Here is an 18,574-nt window from a genome sequence, read left to right on the forward strand (position 1 = left end):
AAGCTAAGGAAGGGGGGGAGGTGACCATAGGCGCAGATACGATCTGAAGAGGTGCAAGGAGGGGACGAGGCAGAGGGATTGAGGCAGAGTAATACAGCTAGAATATGGTGATCCTTTTTAAAACCCTAAAATAATGAAAACTCTGAGGAATTGGAAATCTTGCAATAAAACAATTAAATCTCTTATAAAAGCACATTGCAATGATACAAAATTGCTGGCACTGGCAATAGATGTTGGGAGTTTGAACTTAAGGCCTTGGTGGACATTTCTATACAGCGCTGGATGAGTTCTGCATTGTTGGAGGTGCCGTCCTTTGGATGAGACATTAAACCAAACCCCTACCCAGCAGTAACAAGTTTAAGCCAGGGTGGAGTTATCAGGAGTTTACTGTCTATTAAAAGTAATGAATTTGGTTTCAATACTTTCCTCAATATTTTCTAGTGCCATTTGCTAGATTGTTTCCCGCCTCAAAGGGAACACTGTCAGTCACAGAGTGGGAAGAAATCATATTGACATGTTTACTGAACTGTTCGCCCACCGTGTTATACTGTCAGGCGTAATAATGTCCGTTTCTGACCAGGTCACAGAGTGTTCAGGCAAGTTCACACACACACACACACACACACACACACACACGCCACTCTTTGAAATAGTTTGGGAAAAAGATTTGAATTATTTCAATGGTGTCACACTGTGCCACACACCTTACTGAAGGCCAATTAGAAAAGGAATGCATTCCCTGAATCAGTGGCCTGTATCTGTGCTGGAATATTCTACGTAATGTCATGTTTTCCACAAATCCTTCACCTAAACAAGAACAGAACAGACCTGGGAAACGCTGATGTGAAGCGATATTTCCTGCTCAGTCGATCCAGTAAAAAAAAAAGAATAAAAACGTGCATTTTGTTCAGAATGGTGAAGGAGCGTTATCGTCTACATTCAACAATACTTGACGAGTATTTGCTGAAGAGAGGGCACTTGCCCCACATCTCCCCTTTAAATTGGCTACTGAAAAGTCTTAGGTCCTCTGTGTTTCGTTCAACACCAACAGTGGGTTCACGTTGGCAGTAACAAAAAACACAGGGTAAAATTTGCAGTATTCTGTAAAGCGTTCCCCAAGTTAGTTAGTTAAGAAACTCAGTTAAGAAGCAGGCCACCAACTGCTAGTGTTGCTTAAAAAAAAGTTAAGGAATACTGTAAATTTTACCCTAGTGTTGCTATCGGTAGCGGTGTTCAGCCCAGAGAGTGACAAACCAGCCCATCACTCGGGGTTAGTTTTACTTGTTAAGTGATAATAATTTTTTTGTGTGTGTATGCCTTTCGCAGCTAAAACATCTTAAAGTGCTTCACAAGAAATGGTCGCCGAGTCTGGTGACTGTGTGTTTGTTAGCAGGCAAACATGGCAGGCAAATTTTTGGCAGCAGGTCCCACAAATAGCCATTGGTGAATACCAGTTTATCTGGAGGCTTGTTGGCCAGGACACTGGGAGAAACTCCCTTCACTTACAGTTTCGCCCACAAAATACACAGTCAATCCACTTTACAGTTTATCTTGTGAAGCCCGCTAAAACGTCTCGACGAGGTGAAAGGCGCTATATCAAATGCAAGGATTATTATTAGATTGAATCATGGGCATCTTTAGCATCCAATTAAACAGGACCTCTCTCTGCTCTATTAACGTGGGGAAAAGATAGTCTAGAAAGGGGCAGGTTAGTGATACACTGACCTCCACCCAATCAGTGGTGCAACCACCAGTCGCAATCATATGAACATTGTGCTATCACAATAGGTATAGTGGATTAGTTGTTTGATTTGCATCAACATTCCTGGTTTATTGAGCACAGAGCTCCGGCATTGCGAGGTCCAGACTGTGATAAAAACGAAACGGTGTTAAAATATTTGACTTGCTTCCTGATGATTGTGCAACACTTGTGGGATTCGAAGCTACAGTGGTGTAATATTAATAATAATAAAAATCATAATATTTTTCATCCTTGCATTTGATACAGCGCTTTTCACGTCTTCTAAACGTCTCAAAGCACTTCACAGAATACTCTGTAAAATTAATTAACTGTATATATTTGTGGGTGAAACGCGGCAGCCAATTGTCCACAGCAGTGTCCCACAAACAGTGTAAAAGCATATACTGGATCATCTGGGTAGAGATGGCAAGGGAGCAACATTTAGTTGTGTTTTTTGAGTGTTTCCATGGTAACGTTGAAAAACAATATGCATGCCTTGCAGTTTAAACCAAGGGAAAGCTATGTTTTATTGGTGCTGTTTGTGCCAGCTCGGTTTGCTTTTCTTGGACAGAGAGGCACGTAAAGTGCTAATGTATAATATTCAACGTCATCGTAAAATCAAATGTGACAGTCAAATAATGGGTGCAGAAGTTGAACTCTTCCACTCTCATGGAAATGTTATTTGGCTGAAGTGGATATAGTAATGAAAGGAGAAGCAGTAGAAAAGTCAGGATTGGCAGAAAAGCCAAGCCTTTTGGAGAGACAAATAAGATAGCATTATTTTTACATTACGGTTCCATGACAAAGAATTTGAGAAGAGGGGATTGCGGGGGAGGAAGGGAAAGGGAATCCTGAGTAGGTGCTAGAGAAAAGAGCTTTTTATATTGAAGATAAAATTGTTTCTGGTTGCATTGTTTACGATCGGTTTGACATAAAAAAGAAGGGCTGCTGTATTTATAACTAGCAACAACTTACATTCACATACCACGTAGGATAATGTCTCAGAGTGCGTCTAATGACAGAGTCAGACACTTACCCTGGTTATTAAGAAAGTCACCTTGGAAATCAGAGGTGAAAAAAAAAGCATAAAAGATTGTTTGAAAATGCTATTCATTCAAAGGATGATGTGGCTTAATAGGATTCCTTAACACGAAATCTATGTTGATTGCAGAACCTTCAGAATGTATTCCCTCCCTTTATTACTGGATGATCGACCCTATTTATACCTTTGTTTCAAATTAATCTTTACTCTATAATAATCTTTGCACTTGACATAGTGCCTTATCACATCGTCATTGTCAAAATGTCTGATTGCTTCACCAGATTTTTGCTGTAAAGTATTGCGACTGTGTGCTGGTGGACAAATACCTTCGGAGTTCAGTTCAGCGCAATGGGTTGCAATCCTGATTGGAAAGTTCCTTTCTCAACCCGATTCAATCAAGAATCCCTTTAGCCTTCCGCACTTCCATGTTATTTCAGGCCTCAACCGTGCCTCACAGCAGATGAGATAATACAGCACACTGATCATTTTGAAAATTGCAGCCAGGACCCAATCAAATTATCCGTCTTAAGATACGCTCAATCTCTCTTTTCCGGCTTCATCTAAAATGTACATCAACTGTGATTCTAGCCACACAAAGAAATTATAATGAACTTTCACAGGACCAAATAACATCAATAACAAACTACTACGCACTCTGTTCTATGATGTATAACTCTTCCTTTAATTATGGTTAAGGGTAAACCAAAATGCTACTTTGCTATTGTATTTGTTTTGCATTCAATGACACAGAGTTCAATTATTCCACTTATCTGAAGCAATATAAATGGAAACGAAACAATAGCAAAATAATGCAGCTATAGATTATTTTCATCGCTGCTAAAACAGATTAGATGTTTTGTTGTTGCAGATCTTCCACAAGTGGCATGAACAGAAGAATATTTTGCAGCTGAGCATGTAATATAACACAATAGTTGTGAATTATGTGCTTACCTTCGCTGAGAGATATTCATCAGAAGCCATTGCTTGCCGCTGTTTCCCAAGAGGATTTGGTTCTGTCAAGAAGGCTTATTCGTGTTATGTGGTAACCAGGAATTTAACATCGTTGTAGGTAATTAATAGGAGAATAAGGTAGATCATTGACAGGGCTCCCATTAATGATAGGATCAGGAGTTCCAAATTTTACCCTAAAAGTATTACTATTATTATTATTTTCACCCTATAGATTAATTTGCAGTATGTTATTATACTAAACTGGAGCGCAAAGCATTGGGAATTTGGGGATGTTGGATCTCAAAGAGTGGAACAAATGGAAAAAATGGGGAAAAAAATGGAATCAAAAACTTTACAAGTGGATCCGTTTTTTGAGCTGCCAAACCGACACTTGCTCAGGACAGAATGTCTCTTACAAAAAAAAACACTGCCAGAGACTATTCCCACTCTCTCGCACCGTCTTCTCGATTACAGTAGCATTTTTAAGGTGCTAATGGGATTGGAGTCCCGAATCGCTGTACTTTTTTTTTAATGAGAACTGCAGCAAAGAAAATCCACAATAGAGTAAAGTGCCCACAAATCTCTCGTTCCTGTTCATATTCTTTAATTAAATATTATTAATTGCTTTTATATTTTCTGGAACGAACCCAGTTAAATCACTTCAGAATTCACAGAGATGAATGGATGGATGGAGTGGCAGCTATTGATCCCAGTTTCATAACATACCAGAAGGATATTTCAAGCACGTTAGGTAAAGAAATGGTTATTTTTTTTGCCAGTGTTGTGTCTGTAAAAGTGACCACTCACACCACCAAAGTCCCCAAGCCTGGGCTCTTGCCAACCTGCGCCTAATTCTTTCCGGGATTAGGTAAGCGTGTAGATGGGATACATGGACTTCTCAGTTTGGTTTGGATACTCTTAAGCACAGTGATGGGTTTCCGCATGTGTCAGACACCCGGTTGATCACGCCACACATCCTGTGTCTCCTCTCGTGAGACAGCAGATGGTGGAGATTTTCCAGGAACGAACAGTCCTAGCTCAGAATCTTCCGAGTCTGGTTTCACAGGCCACGAGAAGGTTTCTGCACTCGTTTCAGAGGAAAAGCTGGACAACTACTTCGCCAAATGCTACAGAGATTACTAAATGATGAAGAATTACTCATTTAAGAAACAGCTTGATGCTGTCATAGGAGGAGAGCAGGGCGTGGATTCTGGAAGGTTGAGATCAAATGGGCCAAAGGGCCTTCTCCATCTGAACCTCTTGTGCAATTGGCTGACATTTAACGGAGAAACTTATCATTAATTACTAATGAGTCTTTCAAATAGTGTGCGGCTGCTAATCCCGTAGATATATTCGCCTTTTTGTCTTTCGGCTTCTGTTGAATTTGCTTTAATATGCTGTCCCCAACCATCCCTGGAATCTTGTTATATTAATCTTGTTATCGTGGAGTCCTGTAGCTCAGTGGTTAGAGCACTCGCTTTGCAAGCGAGAGACCTGAGTTCAATTCCAGGCAGAGGGCGAAACCTTGGGCAAGTTTCCTTACTCCACACAGAGCCTAATAATAATCCCTCCAAAACCAAAACAATAACAAATTGGTCATTTTCAATCCACGACTGTTTGTGGGACATTGCTGTGCACAATTGGCTGCCGCGTTCGCCCACAAATATACAGTCAATTCACTTTACAGTGTGTCCTGTGAAGCGCTTTGGGACGTCCTCCCGACGTGAATAGCGCTATATCAAATGCAAGGATTATTATTATTATTATTATATCTTTGCCCACAAAATACACAGCAAATTCTCTAAGCGCTTTAAGACGACTCAACAAGTGATAAGGCACTACACCAAATGCAAGGATTATCATTATGTCTCTAACACATTCAGGTAATAATTAAGTTACGCAAATAACCTTTATTTAGAACAATTTCAGGCAAAGAAAATCTCCCCCCTCCCCAAAAAAGCTCTGTTTGTTATGAATAAATTGATACACGACTGAAAGATTATTTTTTTTATTTTATATTAAACTGTACAGAAATTAAAGACCTTTACAAGTCAGTTTAACAATAAACTATATGCACATCTCATATTTTCTGTAAAATACGGTCTAAGAAAGTTACAGCTAATTTTTCGCACGACTATTTGTCCTTAAAATACATTCATAATAAAAGGGAAATAGAAAATGCTATATATACCTGTAACTGTTCGCCAATCTAACATAAGAAATAAATAAGTTTGCTGTTACAGTAACATTATGCCTAAAATCACTGACAGTTTCCATACTCAATCCCAGTGTTTATGGCACGGCACTAACAAAAAAAATGCAATGACATTAATTTTAACTGAAGAGAATTTAGCATTTTATGAAATCAGTTGGACTCATTTTCATTCCAGTTCTCGAGTTAGGGAGCACTGTTGGCGGTAAATAAAAAGTATCTGAACTTCCTTAAGAATTCATAGCTTTTCAATCCGTGTGCAAGCAGATCAGAAATGATTTCAGGATCAAAAGCCTGTTAAGAACTTGAAAGTGTTAGCAAAAGGGTTCACTGATTTTGACAATAATCACCTGACAAAAGCCTTTGCATGTTTTGTCGGCTTATTCTCTGCCACCATCATTTTTAATTCTGCTATGCAGAAAATTGGCAGCGTTTAAAAGTACTCAGTAAGTTTCCTTATTTGCTTTTCCTTTCTTGGATACGGTGAAACTATTTTTTTTCAATAAAAAAAGAGCGATACAGAAAAAAACCCGATTGAAATCTGCCTTCATCAGTGGTACAGATTCTCTCCTTATACATCACTGTCCTGTACATTGTTCCTTACAATGACACAATGCACCTGGTTTACTGCTTTTCAGTTCTACATAAAATAAGTCTAACCAACTATTCAACGCAACCATTAAAAATGAAAAGGAAATCTTCACAGACATTACGTAATACAGGGGAAAAAATGCTTCACAGTATTTTGATAGCCTCAAAGAGCTTTTAGCACTCAGATGTTGAACAGAAAATTAATTTCTCTGTTACCATGAACAGTGTAAAGGAAAATACACTCAGCGGTGATTTCTTTGGCCTCTGTTACTTATGCTTTGCAACTGCTGAAAAAAGACAGCTCAACGCAAAACTGTTTGAATAGAAAATACCCATAGCCTTTTTTTCCCCCCTCATGAAAAATTATTTTTTGAATATTTTATCAATGGGAGTGGAATCTACCATTCACAGAGAGAGACTCTGGAGGGAAGAGGTCACTGGTGGGAAACCACATGTCCTCGCTTGATTTTCACTGGAAGAGAGTCAATTCGGAAATTGGTCTTCAACTGTAATGCCTCTTGAACTCACTCGCATAGAACTGGCCAGAATGAGTCATTGTCAACGTTTTAATTTATTGTAATCATCTCTCAGTATTTTCCAGCTAGTCTATAACTTGCTAATACCTGGAATCACAAACTACCGGCTTATTACTATATTTTACATTGGACGATTATCAGTTATGAATACAACTCCCCTCTATCATGTTCAGGTTCACTAGCCAGTGGCAGTGGTTGCTGGCAAAATTTAGGGCCAAACTATCTGACATTTTCAACAACTAAAACATTTATTTCTAATGCATCTGAAAGATTGAAAGTAAAATGTATTGGACAAATTAAACAGACCCAAGATTTGCATAAAAGCGTCTCTGATGGCATAGTATGGTTCTTCGAAATATAACAACATTCGGATTGTAAATTGACTGTATTGGAAACTGACAATATTACTGAACTGTTATTTCAACTGCAATTTTGCATCGCGATGATTTATGAGGCGCAGGTACTCATTTACATAGATCTTTTGAAAAACTATGTGCATCTTTAACAAATACACATTATTGGTGTGGGTGCGGCTGAGACATCCAGCACAAGGCACGTCAAACCTCCAATTTACGTTGTTGGAAACCAAATTGAACCAATCAATCAAAAATCACTAGCGTACGTACATTGAGATTGAAAGTCATTCGGAGAATATTGCATTTCTCTGCTTTGACATTCACCGTGAAGTCACACTGTCCATCAGAAAGGGCTGTGATTAATTGAAACCTGAAAGTAATGAAATCAGAAGAAAGACCTGTATTTTTTTGTCCAGTGCCAACATATTGATGCTGTGTTGGTGCAATACAGTACTTCAACCCGAGCTACTAAAATTGGTTTCACCAGTTGGCTAGGATGCCGTTTGAGTCAATGCTGTTAATTCCAGGGAAACAACCTTCAAAGCGAATTGGAAACATCAGTCCATGATGCGTATGCTGGCTAGTTGTTCTCTAAGGACGGAATTTTACAAACAAATGGAAATTCGCGGCTGCAACGGTTGTCATTCCAGGACCTGAGAGCTGGGAATAGAAAAGGAGAAATTTCCGCGAGTTATTTTGCCATCCAATTGTAATTTTTTGAACATCAAAAACAGTCAGGGGGAAAAAGTACATTTTATACTCGACAACTGCTGAATGGAAAATGTTACTAGTTTTGCACCAGTGTCAGCATGATACCATTTACACATTACACTTAGCCTGGATCGGACGCAGTGCATTGCCCTCTTCACTAACAGTGCCTTCCCGATTTCAGATCACATCCGAAGACTTGCCTCTTCGACCGTGCTTACGGTCATCTCCCCTCAGTGTCAAGCTACGCCATTGTTCAGCGCTCTGAGAAGCTATTTAAGGGCGCTATATAAATGAAAGTCATTGTTGTTAGCTCCCGACCTCAGAGGTAACAGTACTTAGTGATTATAAATAAGAAGGGTATCAAAAAAGGTTTGAATGCAACTGTTTCAATGTCATACAAGCACAACAGCAATTGCACTTATATAAAGCAATGATTATGAAGTGGCTTATAAAGATGTAGTGGGAGCGTGAGCTGGGAGGGGCTTGGGTTGGAGGGTTGGGGATGGTGGGGGGAGAGTAGAACAGTGGCCCGAAAGTGAACCATTCTTTCTTCTAGACATCAGGTAATAGTAAAGGTTAGCAATCCTTCCAACTTTCCAACTCATAACACAAGGCAGTCACTGGCAGAAAAAATTCACACTGTATACGGCATTGCTGAATACCTTTGTCTTGTGGGGAAAGTGTTTGCTTCAACACTCCTTGTGTATTTTATTAACGGTCCAATTAATAAAGTGGGCAAAGATTACACACGTTTCCGGCTGGCATCCATGAACTGAATTGCTGGGCTACTATGGTTACCCAATTCCACCGTGATCTGGAGCCTGGCAAGTTTTATTAATGCCGCCAAAAAACACGTACTGATTGGCAGCTGAGTCTGTGGCTCCCCTGCTGCTCATCCATCTGTTATTTTATTCACAGGCATGAAATCCGTTATAGTTCAGCCAATTATTATTCACCAGACATTCAGGTGGGACATTAGGTTTCTGCTGTGGCTGGATGCAATGCACTCAGATCCTCAGAGGTTTGCAGTGTTTTGTGGATGTTGCTACTATAATTTGCAAGTTTACACCAATTTATGCTTTGCAGGAGAACAGCCTGACAATGTTCCTATTTATTAACTGTGTGGTGTGCAGCAGGTGACTTGGATTCTTCCATTCTCTGCAGATTCCCTACAGATGGGCATTCGAGTTCCACAAGGCTAATTTCAGTGCAAATTACTGCTGCAAATACAACTGAAATACAAGCGTATCTGGGACTGTTTCAGTGGATGATTAGAGGAAGCAGTGGCCTTGTCTTTGGCTGAACGTACATGCTTAATGAAGATACACAGCGAATCAATGCGACAGTCAAGGACTTAGAATTCTTACACGTGAAAGGCGCTACACAAATGTAATTTGTATTGTAATTTGTATTGTATTTCATTCCATCTTCACGGCTTTCCCATCATGCTGGCTCTTTATGACGCACACCATGTGCCTGTGGAACGCTACACCACCAAGTCACGGTTGACTAATGATCACGAGAAGGAAATTATCCAAGATAGAATTTAAACGGACGTTCCTGTGCGCAATTGGCTGCCACGTTTCACCCACAAAATACACAGCCATTCCACTTTACAGTATATCCCGTGAAGCACTTTGAGATGTCTCAACGATGTGTTGGGGCGCTATATCAAATGCAAGGATTATTATTATTATTAAGTATACAAGGATTATTTATTCACGTCTAAGCATTCAACAGACATGTAAAATTCTAGTCTTTGATTCAACATTGTCAATGTTACATCACTTAAGTGACGAGAGGAATTTGGACTGGGTTTGAGTTGAGGCTGTTGCAGACGCATTCTAAGTAAACGAGATCTCATACCACTGTTTTGTCGAAACCATATCTGCACACAATCCTCTTCCTCCGGTATTAACTGGATGCCATCATCAGGTTGGTTTCCGTCCCAGTAACTGTAGCTGTATGTTGTCCCATCTGTCCATTCAAAACTCCCTTCCTGCCGAGAATGATTCATAGGTTGACGATTAAAAAAAAAGGTATCTCTGGGGCTAAACACTGCAGCCGATGTATGAAATGTTCAAATTAATCTTAACTCACAGTCTGTCCTGTTGTACATTGCAATTTCAAAAAACAATTAAAGTCACAACATGTATCAACACCTGAGAACAGCGCACACCTGGTTAGGTGTTACACTTTGGTCACTCGATCCACGGCTGTTCGTGGGACACTGCTGTGCGCAATTGGCTGCCCTGCATTTTGCCCACAAAATGTACAGTCAATTCACTTTATGGTACATTCTGTGAAACGCTTTGTGACGTCTCAAAGACGTGATGAGGCGCTACATCAAATGCAAGGATTATTATTATTATTATAGGGTTGAGGAAACGCAGAGTAAAGCTATTCTATACAGCCACAGAGAGACCATCTAAAAACAAGAGCCGATAGTGGGGCAAAGAAGGAAAGAAACAATATCGAAAGTTCACGTTTGTAAGGTTCGATTGTCTGGCAGTGATAGAAAGCGTGCATAACGGATTATCAAACTGAGCAAAAGCTTGCCAACTGAAAAGGCACGTTTTGTTTATTTTATCCTCTGCGGGACATATGGATGTTTATTCTTACTCATAAAACAACATTTTCACAAGGCCCCTTTTTTTTAAAAAAAGTACTGTAAATTAACGCGATGCAAAGTGCTGGTAAGGGACCTTGTATTTGTCCAGCCAGGACAGCCCCCACCCAACAGGATTTGGGCTCACAGGGTTCAGAACATGTTGACATCTAAGTTTAATGTATGAGCCAGACTGACTGTTCAACGATGCCTCGGATTACTGTGCAGTCAGCTGGCTTCATCAGCCAATGTGTCCAAGAGGACCTTGCTGTGTGCCCCTGGTGTAGTGCTCGCTGCTTGAGCTATCTGAATGTTAAAAAAAAAACTATACAGCAGAGAATTTCGACACAGATCAAAACACAGAGAATACTGGAGGCATCGTGAGTTCCACGTAATGTCATCTTAATTGAGCGGCACACCTTTCAAAAAGCGTTTTCACTTGCGTTTAATCCGCATCGTTTTTTTTTTTTTAATCGCTCCAATCTGTTACGCCCTTTCGGCACAAATCATTCACGACAGGTACTAAATAACGGAGATTTTTTTAAAAAAAAAATATATGGATCTTTCATTCTTCTGAGAGAGAGGAGGAAAAAAGCATTTTAATAGGGAAAGCACATCGGATGACTGTTTTGACGATTATTAGTTTTCCCGGGCTAGCCAATTAGCCGAACTCACCAAATTTAAGTTCACTGAAATATCAAGGCAATAAAAATGACTTATTAACCGTAAGTAATATGGACTCACCACTCTCCTATCGTGAAGTCCTATCCAAATATCCGTGGGGATTCCAGGAACTCGACTGTTAACCAAGTCATAAACAAACACATTTTCTTCCCAGCTGGTAAACAGCAACACAGAAATATGAATTTAGAATGCTTGTTTGCACACAATGCGATAACCTTAGAAAACCGCTCTCCTCAAACTCGATTCGACATAATTTATTTTTCTGGGAACGACAGCGAGGACAGAGTGTAAAACTTTGCATCAAACGTAATTTCACAAAAACAGGACTGGAGGGAGAAAATAAAACAAAATCATGAGATAGAAATAACGGCTCAGTACTCAAAGGTCGGGTGGAGAGAAAGCATTATAAATGGTCGGCAAATTATATAGCAAACAGCAGTCGTTTGAGCAAATAGCATACAAAGTAGTATTAGCTTGTAGTGCCACAGGCTGCTACGAATTCTCATGTTAGGTGTAACAAGGCATTATAAAATGACAAAAATAAGGACAACACAGTGTGATCCTAGAGAGGGGATGAGATTTTCTGTCAATGGAAATGATGATTCATAGTGAAATATCAAATGTTTCCATGAGTCAGATTTTTACTACGATTTATTTATTGACCAAGTTAAGATTCACAGGTCAAAATTGTTTAACACGGAGAATGAATGAAGAATAATTGTGCTGCTGGCCATTTTTTTTTGGTGGGTGGGGGGGGTGGGGTTCAGCCGGGTGTCTGACGCATGCGGACACCCACCACCGTGCTATCCAAACCAAACAGAGTTCCATGCATCCTTTCTACCCGTGGAAATTTCAGAGATATTTATTGGAATGGAATGCGAACTCTCTCCCTGGAAGGATGTATGTATAAGTATGTGGATTTTGTGGTTTCCATATAGTACGGAGTCCAATAGCTCAGTGGTTAGAGCACGCGCCTCGCAAGCGAGAGACCTGGGTTCGATTCCTGGCAGGGCGAAACATTGGGCAAGTTTCCTTACTCCACACTACCTGGCAGTAAGTACGAACCCGGTTGTTAGTCGATTGGTGGATTGTTTTTCTGGGTGTAACATTCCTTAAAAAATAAATAATAATACATTGGTCACTAAATCCACGACTGTCTGTGGGACGCTGCTGTGCGCAATTGGCTGCCGCGTTTCACCAACAAATATACAGTCAATTCACTTTACAGTATATTGCGTGAAGAGCTTTGACACGTCTTGAGGACGTGATGAGGCATTATATCAAATGCAAGGAAGATTTTCAAGCGAGAAAAGGGGGACAAACGGGCCAAGTGGGAGGGATGAAGGGGGAGTGTCACAGAGTTTCGGGGCGTAGTGGCTGAAAGCGCGACCTCCGATGGTGGGATGGAGGGTGCGAGAGACGAGCAGGAGGCCGGTGTCAGTCGAGCGGAGACGCCGGGTGGTGGATTGGGGAGTGAGGAGGTCGGAGAGGGAGGGAGGGAGGGAGGTGCCAGAGAGTGAAGGGATTTGAACACGAGGGAGAGGATCCTGAAGTCGATCCGTTGGGTGATGGGGAGCCAGTGGATCCTGGGCAGAACTGGTGAGATGTGGGTATGGAGTTTGGTCCGGGTCAGTAGTGGGCGGCAGATTTTTTGATTTTTTGAACAGTGGAGCTGGGGAGACCGGCGAGGAGTGCATTGGAGTAATCCAGGCGGGAGGTGACAAATTCATGCAGGGGATTTCGGTTGCATTTGGTGTAAGGTAAGGTCGGAGGCGGGCAATGTGGCGGAGGAGGAAGACTGTGTCGAACATGGCAGAGAGATCCAGGAGGACGAGGAGGCAGAGGGAGCCCTGGTCACAGATGGAGAGGATATCGTTTGTGACTTTGACAGAGCTGTCTCTGTGCTGTGGGCAGTCAGGGCGAAAACCAGAGAGGGCTTGAGGATCTGCACGGAGGAGGTGATGGACGGTGGAAAACAGCGTCTTTGGATTATTGTTTGCCTCCAAGATGACTTTGGAGTAAAGGTCAGTTTTGGCCTGTCATAGGGAGAGGCATTGGGTGAGGAGATGCTCAAGCCACAGCTGGCGGTGAACTGTGAGGCCGGATTTCTGCCATCTGGGATCTGGGTTTGTGTTTTGAGTGAACAGAGATGGCTGTTGTTCCGGGGAGAGCGGGTGGGTTTGGAAAGAACCCTGGATTTCAGGGGAGCTGGGAATTAAAGATGTGCACATTACCTATGAATAGATGCTAATTTTGCTGATCTGAGACCATTCGAAAACTCAGCGCAGTACAGGTCAGCTTCAGCCCACGTTTTGTTCTCGGGGAAGAAACGGAAACAGTATCCGTTGAATTCTGTCCAGAAGAGCGGACAGGAGTACGCGGAGAAGGTCCCAGTTAGTCGAAGAGGCAGTTCTGCAACATAAATAATCAACGGAAAGCATGATTGGCAATTTAAAGGACACTTTAATCATCAGTCTCCCACTCTTTACTTGACTGGGTAACCGAAGCATAGCAGAACAAAACAGTAAGGCACGCAAGGTGATTGATGCTTGCCACTGCGACTCCGTTAATTTGTAATTGAAATGTTACCTGCATGATGGAGCCCATTAAAATACAATTGCTCATGGGGAATTATAAAAAATACTAAAAATATTGACATAGCTCCGGTGTTCGACCACTGATGTCAAATCCAAATGTATGATGTTGCTCATGCAGAACAACAATTACTGAGTAGGGAGTTACACAGGAGTTCAACTAACATTTAAACCTCAAGGGTGAAGCTAAACACTATTTAAATCATGTAAATCCTTAGCTATTCCCTCATTCATACACAACATTTAATGGCAGCAGAATTTTTAGTCGGAGAGGCCCTATTGTCTTGTTAGCTCTCCTGCTGGAGCTATCTATTATGTACTCGTGCTTTTCACACCACCTCCCCCACCCCATGCTATTTTGCATTGACACTCTTCAAGTGATTATCTGTTCGAATTAGTTTGGAATGTCTCAAGCAGCACCAAATGGTATCGGTGAACTCACAAGCCTGTGACGGACGCAAATTCATAATAGAACAACTTGCTTTTTTAGCGCTTTACAAAGACAAGGTCGGACACCGAGAGGTGTCGACAGATGCTGTCGAAGGTGTAATAATTTTCCTGCGATGGGTAGAAAGCTAAAACTACAGCTGGTTGCTGAGAGCCAATGTTAGGACCCAAGTCTTCCCGCTGGGGCGATTGTCCACAAACTAAGTTTATCTCAAGTGGTGGTCACTGAAGCTTACCTTATTTGTCCATGTGCTTTGGCCTGGTATGTAACAATAAGTTAATCTGCTCGTTTTTCAGATAAGTGTGTTTTTTTAAAAAAAGATAAAGCTCATCACATGAATGCCAATTACTGCAATTGGCTGCCGCATTTCGCACAGAAAATATACAGTCAATTTACTTTACAGTGAGACAGTCTGAGAGGCTATCATTTCAATGATTTGGAGTAGAGAATTCAGAGGAGTTGTTAGAGTGTGCTAAAATATACACAGCTAAAATGCATCGCCTATGACGTGGTATGGGTTTGCTCTGTGCAGGCTTCTGCTCACCATAATGTGCAGCTAGGTACATTATATATTGCTTTATGTACACTTCTGTTTTACTTTCAACCAAGAACATCTGGAGAAAGCACACAGCCAGAATCTGCACTATTAAGTAATACGGTATTCCTTGTTCGACTGCAAATGATTTCTTAGTATTGTGCTCTGGGGATCAGTAAAAGATCCAGACGTCAGTATAGTATATAGCTGAAAGCGAGATGCAACCAGTTGGGGTTGGATGTTGGCAAGCACAAGCAAATAAACACTTCAAACTGAATATAGCGGAAAGTTATTGTTGAAATACTAACAATGAAAAGTTTATTGGGAAGTGAGACGGTTAAAGTGAAAATAACTTGTTTTTTCATTTATAGTTCTTTATTCACAGTTTTTTTTTAGTCTATTTTAACAGTAATAAGTTGGTCACTTCAATCCACGACTGTTTGTGTGCAATTGGCTGCCACGTTTCGCCCACAAATATACATTCAATGCACTTTACAGTATATTCTGTGAAGCGCTTTGAGACGTCTCGAAGACGTGAAAAGCACTATATGCAATGCAAGGATTATTATTTATCAGTTTAATTCTCTGATTCAGCTAATTTGCCTTGGTGTCAACTACATTGTGTTTAAACACCTTAACTGGTTTATATGGTTCACCCCCACTCCTGAAATGATCCAATCACCTGAAATGATAGTATATTCTGTGAAGCACTTTGACACATCTCGAAAACGTGATAAGGCACTCTATCAAATGCAAGGATTATTATTATTATTATTATCTCCATCTTCCCACATCCAGTACAATGGCAGCTACTAGAGAATTCGCCTCACAAGCGTTCGATTCCCAGCAGGGCGAAACGCTGGGCAAGTTTCCTTACTCCACACGCCTCTGTTTACCTAGGAGTAAATAGGAACCTGATTGTTAGTCGATTGGTGGATCACTTTTCCATGGGTAATAATTCTTTCCAAAAAAATAATAATAATAAATTGGTCACTTCACTTCACGACTGTTTGTGGGACACTGCCGTGTGCAATCGGCTGCGGCGTTTCGCCCACAAAATATAAGTCAGTTCACTCTACAGTATGTTCTGCGAAGCGCTTTGAGGCGTCTCGAAGATGTGAGAAGGCGCTATATCAAACGCAAGGATTATTATCTCATTCTTACCATCTACTCAGACCACCCTTAATCACCTCCATCTTCAGTCAACATCGGAAGCAGAGACAACCTGTAGATGTCTCAGCACCAATTCAAGCGCTTTAATTGATTTCTTTAAGAAATATTTAAAATGTCCGTATCACTCAACCCTTGTCCCCGAACAGGCATTCATTTCACTGACAGTTTGGAGACTGTCTGTGTTGTGCCTCTGAAAGGTTTTAATGAGGTGTCAGCCTGGCTCAGTCATTAGCCTGGCTGCCACGTCCGCCTGTAAAATGCACAGTCACTACACTTTACAAAATATCCTGTGAAGCTCTTGAGATGCGACATATTAAATGCAAGTCTTACAGGTACAGTGTTTAATAATCTCTCTCTCTCTGCCCCAGCTATTAGTCACAGTCAAACCAATGGAAGTTGAACTGCATCTTTAACTAATAAAATTTAAATAATAATAAAATATATTACGCCTCCATGTGCTGACCAGACTCCTGTCACACACTGTGTTTATTACATTTAGTCCAGCTAGGTAACAATTTCACACGATGATCAGAAGATTAATATGTGTGGTTAGCTTGATGATACTTGTGAATTTAAGAGGATTAAAATGATGCAATCGAAGTCCGAAAGAGTGGCATTGGCAAGTTAGATTTGACTAGTGTTCCTGATCCAAAATGCAGAGTCTTTCTCTTGGAATTGAAATCAGTAGGAAAACAGCGGAGCAAAAGTGAAACTGACAAAAGTTTAGCCAACAAAGTTTCAAATCCAGCCTCACTCAGTGTTTAAACTGTCCAGTTGGCTCCCATGTAGAACAGATCATTTAACGAATATGCGACCACAAAAAGTCGTGATAACTACCCTATTATCTAAAAAAAATCATTTCTTTAGACTTATTAAACAAGGTAATGGGATCACGACTTTATGGTCACCCTACAGATAGGGCAATTGTTTAGGCTGTTTTTCAAGGACTGTTTGCTTTACTTTTTTTTCACAGAACTTCAGAACAGTATCAAAATTAAAAAAACTCAGACAAATAACACTAAACAGCAAACCAAGTCCACAAACTGGATTGAAGGGACTTGCCACTTGCTCTCTATCCTGTTTGATGAGCTGAAATAAAATCAATTCTGTTTCGAAAGAGCCAGAGAGATAGAATGTGCAGCCTCCAAAAACACTTCCGAGTAACTTTCTTTTAAACCAAAAGTCTGCGATGGTGATGGTTAACAACGTGTGTTTTTTTGCGCCCAATTTTCTCCCAATGTTGTGTTCAGTAATTATTCCGGGACCACTGATTATTCATTCCCGGGCAGTCAACCTCCACCTCCCTCCTTCCCTTCTTTTCTCTTTCCCCAGTGTTTAATGAAGGTTCTTACTTACCTTGGCTGATCTGGATATGCGTTGGGGGAGCAGCTTCTCCTAACACCGCGGTTACAAACAGTATTGCACACAAGTTCCATCTGACCATTGTGATGGCAATTGGATCGTTGCCCACTCGCTGATCAGACCCAGAGTATAAGTAAGCTCTCTCAATCGGTTCGGGTCTTAACTCAGTGATCCCTGGTGCTTGATTTCCACCCTCTGACTACACACACACTCCCCTTTATGGAAATCGGCCCAAGGGGGCTGGATTCAGAATCTCAGAAAGTTACACCAAGCTCAAAAAGGACAAGTTAGATTGAAGGACTTTCTTTCTGCTGGTTAGGAGTTGGCTTGTGGGGGTGGGTGGGTGGGAGTAGGGGAGGGTTTGGATTCCGTACAGCTACAAAACATGTGATTGTTGGTCTACTGTCGGAGTCCTGTAGCTCAGTGGTTAGAGCACTCGCTTTGCAAGCGAGAGACCTGAGTTCAATTCTAGGCAGAGGGCGAAACCTTGGGCAAGTTTCCTTACTCCACACAGAGCCTAATAATAATCCCTCCAAAAACAAAAAACAATAATAAATTGGTCATTTTCAATCTACGACTGTTTGTGGGACATTGCTGTGCGCAATTGGCTGCCGCGTTCGCGCACAAATATACAGTCAATTCACTTTACAGTGTGTTCTGTGAAGCGCTTTGGGACGTCCTCCCGAAGTGAAAAGCGCTATATCAAATGCAAGGTTTATTATTATTATTATTTACTGCAAGCATGCTACCTAATATTATACCTTTGTTGCACAATCAATTTGAACCGTAAACCACTTTGGATGATCCAAGATGATCTTTCACATTATGTAACTGAAAGGTTTTGACTCAGGTTCGCTTTGAGACATCTCAACCACGCGATGAGGCGCTATATCAAATGCAAGGATTTTAAAAATTATTCTTAGTAGTAGTAGTACACATATAAGTAAAACAAATTAAAAAAACCATCGTGAGACTTCATATGGCAGCACGATTGTATTTGGGGTTTGGACAAGGCAAATTTGATCAGGGA

The 18,574-nt window shown here is 40.9% G+C and overlaps 1 protein-coding gene across 1 annotated transcript; it reads right to left on the reverse strand.

Moving 5' to 3' along the window:
* Positions 1 to 5,726: 5,726 nt before the first annotated feature.
* clec19a (C-type lectin domain containing 19A) lies at positions 5,727 to 17,757 on the reverse strand. Its single transcript, XM_007893730.2, has 5 exons — positions 17,539 to 17,757; positions 13,667 to 13,844; positions 11,493 to 11,586; positions 10,007 to 10,139; positions 5,727 to 8,089 (listed from the first exon to the last, which is right to left on the reverse strand). Exons 1-5 carry the CDS (start codon positions 17,624 to 17,626, stop codon positions 8,010 to 8,012), a joined length of 573 nt encoding a protein of 190 aa, XP_007891921.1. The 5' UTR covers positions 17,627 to 17,757; the 3' UTR covers positions 5,727 to 8,009.
* Between the last annotated feature and the right edge of the window lie 817 nt (positions 17,758 to 18,574).

The sequence above is a fragment of the Callorhinchus milii genome, unplaced genomic scaffold, assembly GCF_018977255.1.
Source record: "Callorhinchus milii isolate IMCB2004 unplaced genomic scaffold, IMCB_Cmil_1.0 Scaffold16, whole genome shotgun sequence".
NCBI lineage: Eukaryota > Metazoa > Chordata > Chondrichthyes > Chimaeriformes > Callorhinchidae > Callorhinchus > Callorhinchus milii.